A 16798-nucleotide genomic window follows, 5' to 3' on the forward strand; every position below is an offset into this window, starting at 1 on the left:
CACGTGCTGGGGTTGCGATAACGTAGTGAAGCTGACCAGGCTGTTTGCAATACCAGGTAGATGCTGGGAGGCAGAGTCAGATTTTTTTGTCTTGTTTTCCTCCTCTAGAGCTAATGTGCGTTTTATGGTCTGGTGTGTCTTATAGTGTGAAAAATATGGGGGGGGGGTTTTGTATCTGAAACTGCAGTGCATCAGTATCATGTATGCATTCCATCATATATGCACTCCTGTTTTCAAGAGGAAAAAATGAGGAAAATGATAAAAACTTTTGGAAGTTCAAAGTTAAATGAATGCCTGTTTTATTTTAATGAGGAATTCCTTTCATTTACTACTTAAGAGTAGGAACAACAGATGCTCATTTAGTCCCTGGCCCCTTCTTTCATTTCACTGCCGAACAGTCCGCTTGTTGATTTGGCAACAAAAGAAACTGTGCAAAAATTTACATGCATTCAGTTCTGGCTGCTACAGACTTTGGGATCAGAATCAAAAATTGAGACAGGATTTAATGGCAAAAGTAATGAGAATGAGGGAGATCACCATTTACTCCATAATTAAGTCTTGGGAATTGTTTGAAGAGGCTCTGTGTTTGAATGAAATTTTCTACCAGTACTTAGAAGATGCAGGATTGGCTGAAAGGGAATGGCAGCTATGCATTCCCTTTCTGCATTAAGATCTGGCTTCATTTGCCTAGGAATAATTATGCAGCTGCTGGGCTTCCTGCTTCTAGAATGCACAAGGCTGAGCTGAGAGGGAAAGGAATGTCTTCCTTTTAAAAGTCCCATCTTTCTTTGTCCCATCCATTGGTAACTCCTTCCCAATGTCCATTTGGAAATGGGTGGAGATGGAGAAAAGATGTGCTCGTTTCACAAAAAAGGAAGTTCGTAGAGGAAGTGAACTTAATATTAGTTCAACGTCTGGGTTTTTTATTATGTTGTCCTCCTCCTTCTTCTTCCTTTTCTTCCTCCTTAGTTGGCAGCAGTCCCTCCTGCCATTACTAGGGCACACTGATCCGGCCTTGGTTCTCAGAAGCCATATCGTTGTTATGTCTGACACATTGGAGGAAAACACTTTACATTCCACGAGTCCCCCCTCTCCCCCCCCCATTAGTAGGGCAACTAAGAAATGAAGCAAGAAAAATACGGCTTCAGCTAGAGTCGTTTCGAGAGTTGACAGTTACACTTAGGGCCATCTTTCCAAAACCAAGCACCTTTTCAAGGATAGACACACTGGATGGTCAAAAAGGTCAAGAGGTAGTTGTGATGATGGAATTGAAGCTCATTAGGGCTCTTATCTAGATTTCTTTGGCCATCCAGTATGGATACCCCTGCACCTTCCAAATGTAGAAATTCAAATCCCAGGTAGCACGGCCCACAGAGAATTCTGGAAAGTACACAAAGACGGGGTACCTAGGTGGGAAAAACATCTGATTTAACTGATCCTTTTGGTTTCTACCTCTCCGGGGACCTGTAGAACTTGCAAAGGCTGATAAGAAATTATAGTACCAGGTAGTCCTCGACTTTTGACAGTTCATTTAGAGATCATTCAAAGTTACTGAAATGGAAAAAAGTGATTTATGACAATTTTTCACACTTACGACTGTAACAGTATCCTGTGGTCACTTGATCAAAATTCAGATGCTTCTGGCAACTGTCTCGTGGTGGCTGCAGCGTCCCTGGGTCATGCAATCCCCTTTTGCAATCTTCTGACCAGCAAAGTCAATGGGGAAGCCGGATTCACTTAACAGCCATGTTACCAACTTAACACCTTAAGTGATTCACTCAACAATTGTGGCAAGCAAGGTCGTAAAATGGGGCAAAATTCACTTAAGGAATGTCTCACTTAGCAATACTCAATTAGCAGACTCAATTATGGCGATAAGTCGAGGACTACCTGTATATCCAAATAAAAATCTGTTTTATGTGATTTCTCTTTCTCACGTTTTAGAAGAATCTTAAGGCCACCCAAAACCACTTTTTACACCTGATGAGATCCACTTTCAATGCCTGGATCCCTTCCTGTCTTCCCTCTAAAAAAGCAATGAGCTGTAGAAAGGATTCAAATCTCAGCCACCTTCTTTGTCTTTTTCTTATCACTCTCTTTCCTGCTTCAAATTTTGAACCATCTTGCAACTCTTTGAGCTGGTCTCATAAAAGCATTGCCCCGTGAAGGATTTTACATGATGCTTTTCTCTGGCTTAAGATGGCTTACCCTGGACTGTGCTGCGTTGCGCTGCTGGGATCTTGCCTGGAAGAGGGTCACTCAGGCTGCTGAAGGCATGGACAAGGACATTACCCAGTTGAACAATGAAGTGCCTGTATTTGAGAGAGAGAGAGAGAGAGAGAGAGAAAGAAAGAAATATATGCACCCATCTATTTATAATCTAGGTCCCAGAGATGGGAAGAATCCATGTGAATGACAAGGTCAGTTTTGATTCCAGCTCCCTGTGAGCCTTTTGTCTTTAGAGCTGATGTGTCTTCGCTTGGCAGGATCTATTCCCATTACATTGGAGGACTGAGGGAAAGCAGATCTCCCCTCTGCAACTGAAGGGAATGTATTCTGCTGCTTTCCTCATTAATGCCCCCTCCCCAGAGATCCCCTTTTCCAGCCAGGCTCCCCAGCAGGCGATTATAATCCTTATACTCAAATCTGCTACATTGAACCAATAAAAAGACAGTAGCCAGGTTGCCTCTACAAAGGAAGCAACTTTTCCTGGTTTAAAAAAATTTTTTATTTGTCTTGCTAGAATGGACAATTTCTTGCTTCCACTCACTCAACCTTCTGTGGCATTCATTTTATACACTGCAATGATAACTCCATCTGCCAATGAGGTGGGGGGATCCTTGCAGGCAACATCTGTATTGGGACAACTGAACTTTGTACAAAATCACTACAAGTTTATGGAGTTTGCAACCCACTTCCTCCAAGACCAAGGAAACGAAAGCAAAAATGTGGTTGATATTCCCACAGTGTGTCTGTTTATTCTTTCAGTTTCGATAGCTGGAGGACACTTCTTTATTGGTCACATCAAATTTGCAAATGTTGATGTGGGTCTTACTATGGTAAGTAGGCAGATGTGTTAACTGGGGGACAAGACATTTTAGAGTTTTGCACAAAAGATGGAACAGCCAAAAGTTTTTATATTTGCCATCTTGAGAAATAACTTCATCTACTGTATTTTCAAGATATAAACAAGATGCTTTATTAAAGCGATAGAACAGCTCGGAAAATCATATTGCTCCTAGACATTGTGTTTTTCAGTTATTAACATAATTATGTCGGAGGTTTTCAATTCAATGTGTGGAGTGTGAAGGATGTGTGTTTGTGTTTATTTTCATGGTCATGATGTACACTGAAGATGGTGTTTGATTTCTTTGTATGAAGTGCAATGACAATAAATTAAACTAAACTAAATTTGCATATAAATTATATATTGCATAGATTTTTAACCAACATTGTTTTAATTCATAATATATTAAAAAAATTATGAAGTATATGTGAAGTCTTGTGAATATACTATGATTAGAGTTGGACATTAAGCCATAGACATGATTAGGTATGGTTTGTTGAATAAATCATTTTCCTGGATTTGCACAATAGATAATACCATAACCATAAATGTACAAACACTATCAGAGATTACTCACTCTGCCAAGCCAAACAAATCACTTTATGATTTATCATAATATGTGAACCTAACCTGCCTATAAAGTTTGTGTCATAAACAAAAGCTTACATATTGGATAACTTAATATATTGGCTAAGACAAATCAAATATTATGGCAATATTATTAAGTTCTATTATAATGCAATGTATGAACTCAGCCAATAAAATAAAACTTATCTTAACAGGAAGGGAAGGAAGAAGAGAGTAGCAGAAAGAATTACTATTTATGAAATTTTAATATCAGTGAAGTGGCTATTCAAACAGACTGTAGCTAGATTTCAGTAATTAGAAACCAGGTATTACAGTAGAAACTTAATAAGAATATTTTCTCTACAATATGCTAAGTTCAAAGTTAGCCATATGAAAAAACATTCCAATGTAAATTTAAAACCTTAAAGTAAATGTGATTAATTCAACTCTATTTCATTTCTCCACTAATCTGATAAATCTAGATATAATTTATTATACTCATTGAAGAACTTGACTTAAAAATCACCAACCAAATTTTTATGAAAATAATAATGAAAAACTAACTTGTCATGTCTAGGAACAGTTTGCAAGATTCATAGGGTTAACCAGACCAGAAACTAAGATATAGCAATTGTGGAATGCTGCTCCATTTTACCCATAATTAATATTTTAAGATCATAAGCCACAATATTCATTCACCTTTTAACTGCAACCGACTCACAAAGCAACCTCCATGGAAATTTTCACTTTGGTGAGATCTCAGTTGAGAAGTTTTATGAAACAGAGGTTGCCTAGTCACTCTGAGGTAGATGGATTATCTTCTGTTTCAAAATTTGATAGATAGATAGATGTGTGTGTGTGTGTGTGTGTGTGTGTACATATTTTTAGATATATTGCCAGAGATCAGCGCCAGAGCCCCAAAACATATAGTTTGATGTAGGCATTAAAATAAACACTGTCAGATGACAGAGAAAGTGTGCAGATATGGAGATGTTTAATTGTGGGCAGCTTTTTGAAGATACTAGATCCTTTTTGGCCCCGGAAAGCAACTATTTTTTAAAAGAACTGGATATTCGCTCACCCAAAAAGGGAAGCTCACTATGACCAAAGCTTACCCAAAATTTAAATGAGGCTCCAGATGGACCACTGTGCTTGTTGGCCTTCCAAAAGCAGCTAGAGGCACATTTAACTTTTCATAACCTCCCATAGGTCATGCACTACTTAGCAATGAGACCTTGTTGCATTATTTATCAACAAGACCTTTTTATTAATGCATCCAGTGGTGGGATTCCAATTTTTTTTACTACTGGTTCTGTGGGCATGGCTTGGTGGGCATGGCAGGGGAAGGATACTGTAAAATCTCCAGTCAGAGGTGGTATTTGCTGGTTCTCCAAACTACTCAAAATTTCCGCTACCCGTTCTCCAGAACTAGTCAGAACCTAATGAATACCACCTCTGCATCCATCAATGATATCTATTTATTTGCTTTAAGGGACTTAATTAGAATCTGGATCCTTCACCAATGAGTAAGGTCTTTTGCCCTGGAAGTGGCACTCTTCTGCATGTGGGGAAAAATGGCTTAGAAATACTTGGCTAATTAAAAGAAAAGGCTAGAAGGCTGGGGGTAAACAGCTAGGGCCAAAGATGCTATGGCGGCCACTCAGCGCCTGAGCAAAGGACCATCCAGCACCAGGATGTTCTAGAGTGGCGAGGTAGTCTTGCCCTTTCCAATGACTAGAAAAGCCAAACCCATCTCTTATTACAAATCCCCCCTTGAGTTTCTTAATTTTAACTTCCTATTGGCTCATGACTATTCCTCATGGCCCATTTTCTGGCTTGGCTCTTCATCCAGAAAAGGGTGTGTGGCCCTTTAAGAGGGCGCCATTCTAAGACCAGTTGTAACGTGCTCCAACCTCCACAGGATGGGTCTCGACTGCGCCGGCGCGCAAGGGAGGAGACCTGGAGGGCCCGGAAAAAAAGGGCAGGGCAACGGGCTGAGGGGCGTGCGCCTGCGCTCGGCGCCTGCGCACTAGCATTCTCCCCGCCCCTCTCGGCTTGGGCAGGTCTCTGCAGCTTTAAGAGGGTCGAGCGGCCTGGAGGGTCCCGCCGACCGTCGCCTCAGTTTGGGCTTCGTTGCTTTGCTTCTCTTTGCTTTCTTTTTTTTCTCTCCCCGTGAAAGGCTTGGACCCCTGGAGCTCCTGAAGAAGGCGCTGTGCCCCAGGTCACCCGCCGCCTCGCGCGCCTCCCGAAGGCGGCTGGGCACCTTCCCGGAGCGCCCTCTGAAGGGGGCAGCACCCACGCCCGTTCCCCTCGGTCTGGGAGCGAGGAAGAGGACAGTCTCCCCCTCCCCATTGGCGGCGGCGGCGGCCCCCCAAAATGGCGGCGGCCAAGGAGGAGGGGCCAGGACCGCGCGCCAGAGTGAGTGGGCGGGGCTGGAGGCGGGGCCAGGAGGTGATCTGGGAGGGAGGGAGGGAAGTGGGTGCCTGGTTAGAGGTTCAGCTGGGGAGTCCAATGGAGGAGTACAGGGAGGTTGTGGGGCTGAGAAATGTGGGGAGGGTCCTTGTGGGGGGGATGGATGAGGCTGGAGAGGATGCCTTGAGACGTGGGGCATTCTGGGAGTTGGGGTCCAGCAGGGTTGACCCAGGCAATGAGAGCCTGCAGAGCTGAGGGAGGAATTGTGGGAAGGGTCCTTGCCAGAGGCTCTTTGGAGGATGGCCTTGGTGCATTTTGGAGTCTGTCCCCTTTGGTGGCAGGGAAAGGGAGTAAAGGGGATGAGGAATACTGGGGCTGGGAGGGGGCGGAAGCTTTATTGGAGCAAAGCCAGAAAAGAGTTTTCATGAAGATAGGGACTAGTTTTTCTTTGGGGCAGCAGATCTAGCAGGTTGGGAGAAAGGCATGAAGATGTTGGAAAGGAGAACATGGTGATGGTGATGTGGGAGATGCACCTGTCCCAGGGAAGAAGGCCCTTAGTGTTGAACAGCTGAAAGGTAACAGAAGGCTGAGAGTGGAAAGGTTGGATAATGGGGGGGAAAAGGAGCATGGGTAAAAAGGAAGACAGATTAGAGGATATTTGTATGGGCAAGAGGGTGCTTGATTACCAAGAGAATGGGGGTAAAGCATTATTTGCATTAAGATTTATCCTTGTGAGTTAATATCTTGATAATGGTGGAGCCAAAAGGTATTGGTAGGTTAACAAGTTAAAAGACATGCTAAAGTCTTCGGTATGTACCTCTGCAACCTTCCTCTTGGGAGGATACTGCTAGATTACAGTATTTCTTAAAAGAGTAAAATGATGACTATATTGATTTTCATTATCTCTCTTTTTTGGCCCATGACTGGAGCCTTCAAAAAAGGCCTTTGTGATATTCAGCCTAGTAAATGGATTTGTGACTTGCCAACTACTGGATAACATCATTATTATTTTTTTGGCTAGATGGACAGGTGGATTCATCTTGGTGAGCTTGACATTAATCAGATGTATTTCTATGGGAGTCTCATGCAGCCTTGGTGTTGGCTCTATTTCATATTACTGGAATATAATAATGAGTAATGTTTCTGACCATTTCCTTTTTAAATTAGCATGTTGAAGTATTGTCACACGTGCACTTGCATTTCATTGTGATATTATTTTTAATAAATCTAAGACTAATATGTAGAGTAAACGATGTAAAAAGGTTTTAGCATCAATGTGCTCAGATTACAGTCCCTAGTTAGAAAAAAAATTAAACCACAAATCTTATCTTTTTAAAAAAAAAATGGAAAAAAGCACAATGAATATCAAAATCCTGCTATTGGCAATGATAGTTTGATTCTCTTGGCAAATGAAGGTCTTCAGTTACAAAGAAAGGAACTAGTATGTAATTGAGCAATCTATTTTAAACTTTCTCTCCTGCTGGTCAAACTACATGCCTTTTCCACTAGAATTTTGCTGCAGTCCCACCTATGTTTTGTGATGTCATAGCATGGAAGAGATGGAGTTTGCTGTATCAAATAGAAGGTATGCTTGCTGATATGCTTGTGTTTGGGATGAAGGTGAACATTCTGGCTATGTGTATGAGCTGCTTACAATTTTAGCACAAGTTTTAATTGATATTTCCTATCAATAACATTTGCTTTGGCTTGGATCTTCTAAAAATATAACAATTTTAAGTTCATGGAAAGAGGCTTTGGCTTTTCTCCCTAAAAAAAAATAATGGAAATTTGAGGGGGGGGGGGCTCATTGAATATGTGAAGGGGCTGCAAATAGCATTCTACAAATAAATGAATTACAATTGTCCCTTTTATATGAATGGAAAGGCAACTTGAAATCTATGCCAATATTTTGTTACAGTAACATGTTGGGTGGCATCTCTTATAATTAATGCAGAATTTGTATAAATAGACTTTTATTAGATGCCAGCTACCACATGCATATAATAGTTTATTTTTGTCAAAGAAAAATATCTCTCTCTTTATTAGCTGTCAGGATAATAATGTAACTTCATTTTAATTGAAATAGCTAATAAAGATACAATTTCTTGTACTTATTACACATTTTATTTTAGCATCAAACTTATATTTGAGTAGCTGGGTGAGTAACTAATTGTCTCATTGTGATTCTAAATTATCTTAAAATTACATGCTTAGAACTTTTACACTAGCGTCAAATCAATTTATTCACTTCATAGTTCAATTTTCTACTATAAATGAAGTTTTATTCTGCATATTTCATTCCTTGCTGTAGCTTTTCTAGAGAAGTAAGGAAATATTCTTCATTTAAAAATAAAACTTTAAAGTGTTGAGAATTGCTATTACACTATAATAATATAGACATTATCCATCAAACAGTCTATCAGTGAAATGTGGTTTCTGGAAAGTTTTGAATCATAACATTTGAAGTTTCCCTAAATGAATGAAAGTCTATTATAGCATTTTTTTAAAAAAACATGAGCGGCAATTTTTCTAGTAGTGAGGGCACCAACTAGAGACCAGGAGACTGTGACCCCTTTTCAAGACTTTCTGGGTTTTTTTTGAAAGCTGTTGGATGAGAAGTGAAACGTCTTCAAAGAAAAACCAGAAAGTCTAGTTGCCTCTTGAAAAAGCACCTTTGGGACAACCATGACCTGGATGACTGAGAACCTCCATAGACAGAAGAGTTCTAGTCCTGCTTTAGGCATGAAAGCCAGCTGCATGATTTTGAGCAAATCCCTTTCTCTCCGTGCTTAATTTCTGGCTTGGGTGATAAATTGGGCAATAAGTCAGTCCATCAATTACTGTTGTGACCAATGGATTGATAGTCAACTGTTCCAAAATAAAAAAAGTTCTGCAGAAAAACTCTAGGATTAAAAAAAATGTAATGTTAAATAACTATTAAGCAACATATTCAGTATTATAATTGGTGAATGGATGCATTGGTTTAATAAAGTGAATATTTTAATGATAACAGCTTTTAATAAGCAAGCTAACATAAAAACAATTTACAAGAGCTTGTTTGGACAAATCATAATTTTAGCCATGAAAAAGATAAAATGTAGTCATGCCACAGTTCTAAGCTTAATTATGTAACACTATTTGTTTAAAGATATTCTTTAGACATTAAATATATTATTAGGACAACTAATTGCCAAATAAATATAATTCATTAGATGGATATTATTTTTAAAGCTTAAAAAGAATAAAAACCAATACAGTGAAAATAAACACCTGATGACCAGGTGAAGATCAGGGGTTGCCACAAAAAAAAGGGCCATGCCCATCAATAATGTATAGTGACTGCAACCCAGTACAGCAATATGTTTCACCTAACATAGCAAGAGAATCTGGAGAAAATTTCTTGAGAAAATGTCTGTAAAGAGCCAAGATTTTTAATGCCAAATTCAGACACTGATATTGGACAGGTGGATCTTTACATGTCTGGATTAATTTGGATAACAACATTTGCAATTTCTCTTCTTTGTTTTCTCATTTTTCCCTTCTTACTTTCACTTCGTCTCTGAAGTACATGAACTATAATTTTGAAAAATGATAGTTTCTTTGCAAATGAAGACTGAAAAACCCAGTAAAAATAAGAAAGAAATCTATGCAAAAAGTAGTGTAGCAAATTTGGTGGATCAGAACCACCAAATTACCTTCCTAGTTATTCAGATTGTTATTATTATTTATTAAATTTATTTATTATTTTGCGTAAGACAGTATAACTAGTTTTTCCATTGCTACCCTCAGCTTTGCTAATAAATCAAATTTCAACTTCTAAAATTGAATATTGATAGTGATTCAATTTGAAATAACTTTTCCATGCTTGCTTCTTTTTTTTTTGCTCCTTGGATATAAAACCATCATATTAATTATTTATCTTAGAGGAGTTGCTGGGGAAATTAATGATAATTGCATAAAACTCTTGCATGCTAAACATTTTCCATAAAAGAATATTCAATATGATTACAATTGTTTTGGTAAGTTATATGCTTCTCAGTCATTGCACAATAATGTTGAAATTAAATTTCAAACTTCTGAATTCATATGAGGCTTCATTTTTTTAATTTAATTTAATTTTTATACTACTTTCCCTTCGGAAAAAGCAGGCAACTTCTATTGAATATCAAGAATCAAATCAGGGTTTCTAATTAATTGTGGTTCCTGGTCAAAACAAGCATCACATATTAAGGGATTGAGAGGGCTTGTTCATAGCAAATTATTTGGAATTGATTATTTGCACCAACTTGATTGGCCAAGAGAGTTGGTGTGCCATATGTTCAAAACAACTTCAACTGCTTCAAGTCTAATTAGGACTGAACTCAAAGTAATACAAAATATGAAAGTATAACGCTGTAAAATGTTCCACTCTTCTTGCTAGTCTAATGTAATGCAATTTTCCATAGCTTGTGGCTTCCCAGATATATTATTTGCACTGTAGTTATTAGGATCTGATAACTTGCTAATTTTCAGTCTCAAATATCTGGAAAGTGCCAATAGGGAAGAATGTTTTACTACTAGTATTACATTTAGAAAAAATAGTTCTTTTGCTTCCCATGGCTTGAAAGCAAAATAAGTTATGCCTTAAAGACTGTAATTGCATTTTTACAGTACATGAAGACTTACCTGTATTTTCATAACTCTTATAGCATTAGTTTTCTGCTTTTATTTCAGAAATCTTAACTGCATTGTATGTTGTATATTATCTGCAAAGAAAAATAATTGTAAAATTGCTTCATATTAAAGCAGTATTGTATCAATCATGTTATTTTTATACTGTATCGATATATGATACAATTTTTAATAGTGAAAAGGAATTGAACTTGAGAGTGAAGGTGTTCTATACCATTCTACTTTGAATTTAGTTCCAGTTATTTCATTTGGGTTTATTTACATAATGCTTGAATGGGATTACAGACCATTACCATTATTCAACTACCAGGGGTATTTTATTTGCATATCTTAAACTTCATATTGCAAAATATTTAAAGCATAGCCCAATAGTTATTTGGGGGATATTTATATATTTTAAAGATGGAATAACTCAGTAAATAAAGCACATTTATCTGAGATTTTAAGGGAAATATTGGGATATTGGAAACATTACTGTAGTGTGCCTGAAGATCTGTACTCATTTACATGCGATTGTACATTTACAAGTTTTAATTTCAAAGTTGACTAGCAGTATAGTGATGACACTTCCCAGTTTGATAATGTTATACTAATTGATTAGGGATATTTTCCATTTCTGAAAAATATATCTTTTCACTTTCATTGAAAATATATGCAATACATACAGCTTATCCAAATAAAAGTTTGGATACAATCAGTATGCACTCCTGCTGACTTAAAGTAATTGTTTTTGAAGCTCTTCGCTAGTTTTCTTATTTTTATATCTGTATTTGTATTCTACTTTTCAGCTAGTAGGCTGAAAGTAATTCACACTTTTAAATTTATAACCATAATGCAGAAGGAAGAGGGAAGAAAGATGAAAGCATAATTAAGTGTATTATTCATAATTCAAAAGAGAAAGAATTATTTTAGCTATTGTTTACCCAAAACCACTGTTAATATTTTCATCAGCAAAGAATTCTTTTAGCTATTGTTTACCCAAAACCACTGTTAATATTTTCATCAGCAAATGCTTGTATGATTTTTTAAAATTCTGTACATCACATGCTTAGGTGTATCCCAGCAACTCCCAAAGTTTTATCTATAAAAATAATAACATAGCTTTTGTGTGGTCATTTACCTAATTCACCCAGCAAATGTGCCCAATCATGAGATGAATAGATTATATTCCGAGGCCCACCCAAATATATTGTGAATTATGCATAATTGTTACATTTTTATTTCTTTAATTCATAGCAAATGGTCTGGGCAGGTATTTGGATGAGGAACCACTTGGAAATCCCAGAGCTGTAGACTAGACTGGAAAAATTTAAAATATCCCACAAGAAGGCAATAAGAAATCATTTCTACATTATGCCAATAATACCAACAACATAGATCACCCATGTGTTCATCAGGATTGGATGATGAATGGTTCAAAGGAGATCTTGGACGCTTACCAGTTGAAATGAGATAATCAAAGATAAAATAATGTAAATAAATATCACAGAATACAATCAATTCTCTAAAGTACCCCTTTGCCTATGCTGGACAGTTCTGTCACCCAGGCTCCTATCAGTAGTTATTTGTCTCAGTCATCCCTGAGAGAACACAGGTGAGTTACCAGCATAGGCCTAGTTTGCATATAGGCAAATTTATGATTTTCCAATACCAAGTGGTTGCGAGCAGAAGGTAAAAGCTGCTTGTTGAAAAATCATTGTGCTTATTGTGACCCAAACACAGAATACACACCGGTTCTGTGATCTGTCTAGCAGGGGAGCTGGACTTGGGAACATACTACATTCACTATGCAATGTGGTGGTCATTCCCAAAGGCCTGTAATTGTTGCAAGTTATTTGTTCTAAACAGCCAAAATGTCATACAAGAGATCTGTGACAGGAATTTCATGTAGGATCTGGGACTGTTTTAGTCTGCTGGGATCTGAAATATGTGCTGCATTACATACAAAACTGCTAACAGTAATAATAATCTGGCTGGCTGTGCAACCAACCATAATGCATTTGCCATTCCTGCCTTGACTATCAATGACTTTATGTGGGTTTCTTGATTTTTTTTTATAATGTTCTCAGATTAATGAGGCTTTTCCTTTTTTAATGATTATGGAAACCCATGGAATTTTAGTTATCAAGGAAAAGTATGATCAATGAGTAACAGATTTGGGGAGTGTGTGAGAGAAAGAGAGAGGGAGGGAGGGAATTGGATTTGCTTTTTTTAAAGGAAAGCAATTCATTCTTGATAGTTGTGGATGTTTTGCTGATGAGATTTTCCTCTTTTGGGCATGATCTTTTCCTGTATGGAGGGGAATACAGAGATATTCTATGAGTCAAATGGCAATTTCAAGAGAGAAAGAGTTTTTATAGCAAGTATGAATTCATCCTCATCCCCCAGATCCATAAAACAAAACTTTGTTTTCTCTTTCTTCCCCGCTTCTGCTTTTAGCTCTTTTAAAACTTGGAGGTCATCCACAAAAATCACCTGTGTCAAACCATAGAACTGTTCATAAATTTAACAATCTGAAATGGTTTCAATTGCAACTCCATTATAGTAACCTTGAGCTTCCACGAGCATAGTTGGAGGAAGTGGAACAAAGAGTGATAAAGCAACAAGCAAAGCAGTGTTCCTGCGACAAGGAATCGCTGTGCATATCCCAGACATTGATTGCATTCCTCTCTTGAGCAAAGCTGCTGATTGTGTTTGAGGAAAACAAGTTATTGCTGAAATAGAACAGAAAACCTAGGTATAATTATCACATGTGGCTAATACTGAACTTCTAGCATCTGGAGGGTGCCAAGATTTTAAGTAATCCTCCTCCTCCAGGAGGAACACAAATGTAAAATAATTACATTTTTTCACACATAAAAATAAATTAAGTGGAGTGCTTTAAAAAAAATCAATTTCTATACAAAGCTGAATTAAAACATTTTTGGAAGATGTTGGTCCAAATTAACATAACCACTGTTGAACTTTATTTTAGTGATCTAATGTTGCTGGAATATTTTGCTGACATAGTTGCACTAGCTCAAATTTGTCCCTTTTGAAAAGCAGCTTCAAACATTTTCTGTGTGTAAATTTGTCATGAATCTCATTTCGTGTTTTTGTGTGTCTTCCATTTATTATAAATAGCAGAATCATGCATGCTTTTGAAGAATTCTGTGGTGGGTTTAATTTTCCCCATATTACTTTTCTCTCTTTTTTTTAACAGCTGCTGAATATGTGACATTTCTCTTCATATCTTGACAATCTTAACTACTGATTATCAAGCTACCATTAAGGAAACAGAAGTAGAACTAGTAAAAAAAATAATACTGTGACATTGTTATTATTACCTACAAAATATGTAGTTTTCCCTAACACCCTCACCCTTGAATCCCTTGGTTCAATCCCTTGGTATTCTTGAACAATTTGAACAACTCAGCATTTCCATCTGACTTTGCCTTGCTTGAGAAAATAATGAAACGAGCATGTACAGTATGTTCACTTGCCCTGAACAAGCTCCTTTAAGCGGGGAGCTACAATCCACTCATTTTTAGCTGAGCTGGCCATGCTGGGAATGTTCTGGAATAAAGAGGGCAGGTGAACACCCAGTTGTATTGAGACAGGGAAGAGGGTGAGCATGCAACAACCCTCCCCTTGCAGTTTTGGGGGCTGACCGGCTGGCGCCAGACACAGGCAGCTGCAACAGCTGCTAGTGCTAGGGGGCTCTACGCTTCCAGCAGAACCTTCCTGAGTTCACAGCTCCAGCAGGCTCCCTCCTTAGTTGCGCTCTATGGCTGTCCTGACCTCTAGAGGTTCACTTCCTGTTGGAAATGCTGCTTTTCCTGCAGCAGGTATATGCAGCAGGCTGGCTCTTTGTTACCCACTGCACTTCTTTCTCCTCTCTGTTTAGATGCTATGAAGGTAGGAATGAATACCCTGCAAAAGTATCCTGAAAGGGCACTTGCCTGTGGAGTGACCATGGTTTCTCTGAATGATAAAGGGGAGTTTCTCAAGGCTAGGGGAGGGGACTGTGATATTGACTGAAGTGGTTACACATTCCCCCCCCTCCCCCCCTCACCAATGTATCCCAGGGCTGGGAGCTACTGCCTAGACATTTATTTGTCTAGGGGTTTAGGAATATGTGAAATTTTGGTGCTGTTGCATAAATGATTTGCCTATTCTGCACATTTTTAAAAAAAAGCAGTTTGTCTAAAAAGAATTCTACGTACAAGTTGAAAAATGTGCTGTTATGGTTCTTCAGTTTTAGAAGAAATAGTGAAGTTCTGATAACTTGTTATAAATAAATGAAACATCATTGGATCATAGACATTTCTCCCCCCCCCCAAAAAAAAAAATGTGTTGTTTTTTTTGTTGTGTGTCACTCTTGTCAGTCTCAATTGGTTTAGATACACCACTTCTATTTTTGTGGTACAAAAATCGAGAGATTTGAATTAAATGTGTAGTGTCTAAAAGCTGATGAATATTTGTTTCACATTTCAATGTTGTCCTATCTATCCTAATGCGGTCAAGGTTTTGATTATTTCCTAATGGAATTGGGGGTAATAAAAAGTTAAAATATTGGAGAAAGTTGATTAAATGTAACCGCTGTCTGATAAGGGATTACTGTTAATGGAAAGAAGCATAGTTCAGTGATCAAGCACATAATTACAAGGAGAACATTTGGGACCAGTTACTACGGTAGCATTTCAAGGATTAGTACAGGGCTGTCAAAATCGCGGCCGCAGACGATATTCACCACACACTGGCCACTCCCACACCCGGTTTAGCAAAGAAGAGGTAAAGTCCCGATACGTCATATGACAACGACGAGACGATGTGAGTTTGACACCCCTGGATTAGTAGAAATGACATCTTACCTAAAAACCTGCTGGTTAGTATTAACATTACTTAGTTGTTTCAGTAGATCCATTTAATGATTTCTATTTTTATATGATGTTCTGAAACAGAATGACTCAGTAATCTTCAGAACCCTGCAGAGTAGGCCAATATTTTTACCGGTAATTACATGTTGCAGATGGAGGGCTGCATTTTTGAGTGTTCATAGTTGCATGCTTATTGTTTATTTAAACAATTTATATGATCATCTTTACTTCGGTAACTCTTTACATTTCACAGCACTTCTAATATCAGTAATATAAATAATTAGGATAACTGTTCACTTATATTATTTGTCCTGATATATCTTTTCTGAGGTGTTTCTTTGGAAATAGTATTTTGGGTTACAGTATGTTAGTTATTTAGATCAGATGCAATTCCTTTTATTGACCTTGCTGGCAATCCTGAAACCTGTGCATTGTGCATTATGCATTCTGTATGTAAAAGGGGGTCCAAATTATTGATAATCTAACTTCATTCCATATTCTTGCCACCTTACGTCTTTTAAAGTCCATTCTTCTTTTCATGAAGTTTTGATGTAAACATTACATTTCCTTTCCAAGTAAAATCCAAGTAAAATTCATTTGTATAAACATATATATTTACCCATCTAATATTTACACATCAGTGATGTTGAAATGAAAATGAAGTCTGTTAAGACAACTTCATTTATTGCATTTATTCTTTTCCAATCAGTTGCCTCCTAATCTTAATTTTAGTTTTTCTACTGTTAAACTATAGGACAAAAGAAAAATATATATAATGTAGAAGATCCATAATTATAATATTTAACTTTTTATTTTTGCAAAAATGTCATGACTCTATTACAGTTTTTGAACTAATAGAAAATATAGTCATAGTTTTCTCCAGAAATGTAACTCACAAATATTCCAAAAGATGTTTGCCTTGCAGCAAACTAATGATAATATATACTAAACCCCAGGACCCCTTTATTCCAGTTTATGTTCTGCCTGAGGTCACTAGGACAGTTTGTTTAAAAGAAGTGTGAGGATTAAAATGGGAGTTTAGGCTTTGCCTTGCAAAAGGGGCAAGATGACAATTGTGCCTTTTAAAGGGTTATTTGTAAAGTGATCAGACCATTTAACATGAAATTCCTTTTTTGTGCAGAAAGGATTAATTCTGCTTTTAACCACACCCAACCCCATGGCTGCAAATAAATTGGAAAATATGATCCAGGATCTCCTGAAT

At 37.6% G+C, this 16798-nt stretch overlaps 1 protein-coding gene and 1 long non-coding RNA gene across 4 annotated transcripts in view; one reads left to right on the forward strand and one right to left on the reverse strand.

The window, feature by feature from the left end:
- Positions 1-263: 263 nt before the first annotated feature.
- On the reverse strand, positions 264-6028 carry LOC148129879 (uncharacterized). The gene is made up of 3 exons (XR_015750432.1): positions 4334-6028; positions 2209-2312; positions 264-1551 (listed from the first exon to the last, which is right to left on the reverse strand). It is a non-coding gene; the product is annotated as an uncharacterized LOC148129879 (long non-coding RNA).
- ZMYM4 (zinc finger MYM-type containing 4) overlaps positions 5685-16798 on the forward strand; it is a 50991-nt gene continuing 39877 nt past the window's right edge. Inside the window, exons 1-2 of one of the 3 annotated variants that reach the window (XM_026680625.2) lie at positions 5923-6052; positions 7556-7631. In XM_026680625.2, coding sequence (XP_026536410.1) covers positions 7597-7631 — 35 coding nt within the window. In that variant the 5' untranslated portion in view covers positions 5923-6052; positions 7556-7596. Of the gene's footprint in view, positions 6053-7555; positions 7632-14525; positions 14615-16798 lie in introns of those variants that run through there. The other 2 variants (XM_026680626.2, XM_087970535.1) reach the window with 2 other exon arrangements.

Source organism: Notechis scutatus, chromosome 8, assembly GCF_049901735.1.
Source record: "Notechis scutatus isolate UNSWTSFEM ecotype Mainland chromosome 8, rNotScu1.2, whole genome shotgun sequence".
Lineage (NCBI taxonomy): Eukaryota > Metazoa > Chordata > Lepidosauria > Squamata > Elapidae > Notechis > Notechis scutatus.